This window comes from Takifugu flavidus, chromosome 20, assembly GCF_003711565.1.
Source record: "Takifugu flavidus isolate HTHZ2018 chromosome 20, ASM371156v2, whole genome shotgun sequence".
NCBI lineage: Eukaryota > Metazoa > Chordata > Actinopteri > Tetraodontiformes > Tetraodontidae > Takifugu > Takifugu flavidus.
Genome location: NC_079539.1, coordinates 689258 through 694716, shown reverse-complemented (window position 1 = coordinate 694716; position 5459 = coordinate 689258). Strand labels below are relative to the sequence as shown.

The following is a 5459-nucleotide window of genomic DNA, read 5'->3' as shown; positions in this document are numbered from 1 at the left end:
GCGCACTTTCTTCATCTCTCCACTTCCTCGGAGGGCGGTGATCATTAATCCATCCTGCGCACTGGCCGCTGCAGCATCCGCGCGACTCTCATGGCGAACTCCAAACCCTGGCTGGTCTGCTGCTGCGTCCTGGGCGCCCTGACCTGCCTCGCGCTCATCTACCTGTGCGTCTCTTTGCTCGTGGTCGGACGATGCGCGAGCTTCACGCGCGCGGCTGTGGCTGCGGACTCGCGCCTGTGCTCCGACATCGGCAGGTAGTTGGTTTTGGTTTTATTTTAACTCACAGATATGATTCTGAGCCGTTTAAGAAGTGAGTTGATGGTGAATCAAGATGAGATTTTTCTTTATTCACAAGGGAGATTCGCGTCTTAAATCAAGTGGGCTCTCTCAACAGGTAGGGAAAAAAAATGGGGCGGTGAGATAATCAGTTTAAGAGATTTGATCGCCCTGTGTAAACAGAAATAATACCCGCACGGTGTGTGCATTCAACTTGCTGGATGTGGGAACACGTTCAAACAACGTCCCTGAAGTTTTTCCTCCCCCCTTGGACAAAACGCTTTTTTTTTTCTTTCTTTTTTTCAGTGGTGAAACTCCACAAATTTCATATATGTTGGATTTGATTGATGGGCGGCGGCGGCGGCGCGGGGGGGGGTCCGGGGGCCAGATGGCTGTTGTTTAGTCCCATGCCAAGATTTCTTTCCCCTCAGAATTCAGGGACAAAGGACTTGACCTGCACGGGCGATGCACCCAGGCAACACAGAACATGCAGAATTCGCTCCCCTGAGCAACTTGGAGTTCGAGTCCTGGCTCAGAAAATGCTTGCAGAGCATACTCGGTTTTACCCAACGAAATGTGCGTGTGTGGGGTGAACGGGCGGTACGCAGCTGTTTTGTTTTTGTTTTTTTTATGCGCACATAAGAGGCTTCACGTCTGCATCTCTTTAGTCTGACAAAGCAATTTTACAAATCGATTTAATAAACAGCAACGGGGCAAGTTGCCAAACTTGTTGCACCAATTAGTTTCCAGAGTTGCTCAAGGACACGGTTTTAACTTGCCCCGTGGCCCCTCTCCAATCATTTAAACATTCTCAGTGCGCGGGGGAGGCCAAACATGCAACGAGCTGCCGAAAATGGAAAGAGAGATTGAGGGGGGGTGTCCGATTTCGCATAAATCCCGTCTTTTCTTTTACTTTTCAGGAGCATTCTGCTGCAGGGAGGGTCGGCGGTAGATGGCGCCATTGCAGCTCTTCTGTGCACCTCCGTGGTCAACCCCCAGAGCATGGGGATTGGGGGAGGCTCCATAGTCACTGTCAGGGATAAAACAGGTAGCCTGTGGCTAATTTTCTTCTCTCCCCCCGCCCCCCCCCTCACCTGTAACGCTGGTCTGCTTCCAGGTCACATCAAAGTGTACAACTTCAGAGAGACGGTCCCGCAGAGGTTTAAAGTCGACCTGTTGAGCGACTGCCCCTCGACATTCACTCTGAGCACAGGTGATGTGCTTCTCGCTCTCCAGCGCACGTTGGCGGACTTGATCAAATGTGAATGTAGGAAATAAACCTCCTGTCTGTCTGCGGCAGGCAGCCAGTGGATCGGCGTTCCTGGAGAGCTGCGAGGCTACGAGGCCCTTCACAGACGTTATGGAAAACTGTCCTGGGCCAAGCTCTTTGAGCCGACAATTAAACTGGCCCGGGATGGCATCAAGATGCCGCCATTCCTGACAGAACTCTTGAAGGAACCCCTCATAAAAACCCAAGTGGAACATTCTTCTCTATGGTATGGGAAAAAGTTTTTTCCAGTTTTTTTTTCTGGAAAAAGTTCTGGAACACACTTATGTAACTTCGGATTAACAATTAACTGGGAGAAAGCCGAGGTTTTGGGGAAACGCTGGTCTTGTGAAGTAGCACCTTGATTATGCTGGTGTCACCTTTAATGCTCCTTTGTGTTGCTTTACATTGTCAGCAAACTCTTATGCAACGCAAACAAAACAGCTTTGGGAAAAGGAGACACCCTGAAATTCTCCCAGCTTGCAGAAACCTTGGAAATAGTTGCTCAGAAAGGAGCCGACGCATTCTACACCGGCAAGATTGGACAAGATTTAATCAAAGATATAAAAGAAGCAGGTTGGAGCAATCGCCACATACTTGGATGGTTAGAAACCAAAAGCTCAGAGGTTTCTGTTTCCTGCATGTTTTTGCAGGTGGAACTTTGGAAATGGATGATTTGAGGAGCTTCCGAGTGCGCGAAGAGAACGCTTGGAAGGTTTCCCTTGGAAACACTCACATGTACATCCCTCCACCACCTGCTGGGGGCGCTCTGCTCGCCTTTATTCTTAAATTAATGAAAGGTTTCTGCACTGAAATTACAACATGTCGATATTTTTGCCTGCGAATCGCTTGAGAGTCGAACGAGACTGTTGTTCTGCAGAGTTCCCCATCAACGCCACATCCATGGAGGGTCAGCAGAAGACTCAGATGTACCATTACTTCATAGAGGCTGCTAAATTTGCTAATGGACAGAGGAGGAGCATTTCCGATCCCCACTTCAGCACCAAAAAGGTTTGGCTCTTTTGCATTAACATGTCAGTAGAATGAACTTTTGGGGGTTGAGGACTGAGTCAAATTCAGCAGAATCGTGCTGCATTCAGGGGCCTGGGAGCAGGTTCATGACATGATCAACATCGTTTCTGGCTCACCCCAGTTTGAGAACTCAAAACCACAAAAGCACCCGACCCGGTGGTGTCACGTCCCCGCCCTCACTTGACCTTCTCCCCACAGAGCGCCGCTCATTTGATCGACCCCTCCTTCATCGATCGCATCAGGAGGAAGATTTCCATGAACTGCACCCACGAAAACGACTACTACAGCAACGTCGCCCCCCCGTTGGACCGCTTCGGGACGACGCACGTGTCCGTCGTGGACGAAGACGGGCTGGCGGTCTCCGCCACCAGCACCATCAACCAGATGTGAGCAGCACGGCACCGTACTGATGTGCTGGTGCCGCCTGTGAGCCATTCACCCAACTGTGTTTTGTCAGATTTGGAGGGGCCGTTTATTCTCCGCGGACGGGCGTCATCATGAACAACGAGCTGTCGGATTTCTGCAAGCGAGCGGACGCCATCAGTGCGGGTAAAGTCACCCACATAAATCCAGTGAGATTACATAATGTGGCCATTTAGCCTCCTCTCGGGCTGATGCGCGGCGTAATTGTCGCTGTAGGTGAACAGCCTCCATCATCCATGGCTCCGGTGATACTGGAGTCAGAGTCTGGAGGGCTGCTGGTGATCGGGGGCTCGGGGGGGAGCATGATCACCTCCGCCGTGGCCTTGGTAAGTCCTCTCACGTCCGTCGTTGCGCGTCTCTCGATTTGTCGTCTCCTTACGGCGCGTCTATGCTCCGGCAGGCAATAATGAACCGTCTCTGGCTCAAGATGAGCCTGAAGGACGCCATCGCGGCGCCCATCGTCTACGTCGACTCCGAGAACAACGTGAAGTTGGAGCGTGGGTTTGACCAGGTGAGAAAGCCTCAATCTGTGATAATTGTGCTCGTTTTGACGGCCTCTGCCGGAGATCGGGAGATAATCCTTCACCCACCCGAAATCCGGTTTTGAAGTGAGATTCATGTGTGTTTCCTGTGCCGGCAGTCTGTCGTGGATGGTCTCAAAGCTCTCGGACACAAAGTGAGAGATTGGAAGTATTTTTTCAACGTGGTTAATGGTTTGGAGAAGGAGGATGGGTGCATCGAAGCCGTCTCAGACAAGCGGAAGATGGGCCAAGCGGCTGGATACTGACCGTTATCTCTGAGAAGAAACACTGTCAGGGAGACTGAACTTTCAGCCCTAATGTGGTGTGGGGGGGGGGGGGGGGGGAGTGACGAAGCTGTGGAGCTGAAACAGACATTCTGAGGTTTCCAATTTGCTGAATCATCCTGGTCTCATAGAATTCACAGGAAAAACAATCCTGTGAAAGGAAGTTATGCTCCAAATTTGGGTAAGAGGCAGACGGGACCAACATAGATACCCCCCAAAGAAACCCTCAGTAAAATCCAGACTTTTTTTTGACAAACATTTGATGCTAATTTTTATATACCCACACCTTTGAACCTTTTTTTTTAAAAAACCTTCAAGGACCAACAGTCCCTGAATGTTCCAGCATAAACGAGTTGTACATAATTATGTAATCGTTGTATCTTTACGGGCTTATCTGTAATCTGTTCCAGTCCTGAGCAAAGTGCAACCTTTTTGTTGTCCTGTCAATCATCAGAGGAGCCCCCAGTGACGGAAAGCTTCTGTTCGATCCTTTACGCTTCTGTCAGCACATTCATGCCAGCCAAAGTTGTGAAATCCACAACATAATTCCACAACACGTCTGGAATTTCCCTTATCCTTCTGGACAGTCTCGTATATCCGAATGCTGTGAACAATTAGGGATGATTAAAGTTTAATCTCTCACCTCCAGACGCCCTGACGCCATCTTAATATCTGAGCTTAATGCATTTTTTTTCCCTCCGGTGCCGTTCTTGAAACATTTGTTCTCTGCTGTCCGTGAGCAGCAATAATCCGCTCCGTGTTTTTCTCCTTCGCGTCAGTAGCCGGATTCATTTCAGCAGATTGACTCATGAATAAGTAATCACCTCTTTACTGGGTTGTGGTTCTCTCCTTCGGGGAGTTCCAACGCCAGTTATGAGGAAGCGCAAATTTTGGTTTGGCGCCGCGACAAAAGGGCTAATCTGGGTGATCTGTGAGCTCACAGCAGTGGTGTCGTGATGTCAGCCATCATTCCACATGAGCGTCGTGCAAAGAGGAGGACGTGCGGTCGGGGCGCGTCTGCGTGCACATTTTTATTATTACAGTTGTAATTGCATGCAAATGAGGGGATCAGTTTAAAACTGCGGGGACACTGAAATTCAGAGGGGTTCTTTCCCTCTTTTCCTGCTAATTGGAATGTCACAGTTGCATAATTCAAATGTTCATTATAACAATGTGCTTATTTCAGGCTTAGAGAGATCTCCCATTTTCACTCGCTCAGCGTCCCACCAGCGACTTCTTTTAACAATGTTATATTTGAAAATGTTCAGCCTTGGAGCCCAAATGTGGACTGTGATCATCTAGTCGTTGCTACTAACACTAACGGCCGTACGCAGCCTTGAGCTAGCGTCTGTTGTCTGTTTCCTCTGATTTGGGACCCCGGAAGGACTCTCTCTCACGTGTTTGTCCTGCAGCTTTGCAAAGATTCAGTTGTAACTCAGAAATGGCAGCTGTTTACTGATGAAGTGATGCTGTGAACGAGTGTCTGGTGTGTGTTTACCATCGACACTTACCTTTTTCTTCTTGTGTATCGACCCGCTAAAGCTAAACAGTCTTTGTTGGCATCTTAGATGATTTCTTTCTGCTGCTCATTGCAAAATTTTCAACTTCCATTTTAAAGCACAAACGCGTCAAATAAATAACGCATTCATGTCAAGA

General features: G+C 49.1%; 1 protein-coding gene across 1 annotated transcript; it reads left to right on the top strand.

Moving 5' to 3' along the window:
* On the top strand, window positions 1-5457 carry ggt5b (gamma-glutamyltransferase 5b). The gene is made up of 12 exons (XM_057018342.1): window positions 1-254; window positions 1197-1324; window positions 1394-1489; window positions 1577-1772; window positions 1959-2119; window positions 2197-2343; window positions 2424-2554; window positions 2774-2961; window positions 3033-3124; window positions 3215-3324; window positions 3399-3509; window positions 3639-5457. The coding sequence occupies exons 1-12, from the start codon at window positions 91-93 to the stop codon at window positions 3783-3785; spliced, it is 1671 nt and encodes a 556-aa protein (XP_056874322.1). The 5' UTR covers window positions 1-90; the 3' UTR covers window positions 3786-5457.
* The last annotated feature ends 2 nt before the right edge of the window (window positions 5458-5459 follow it).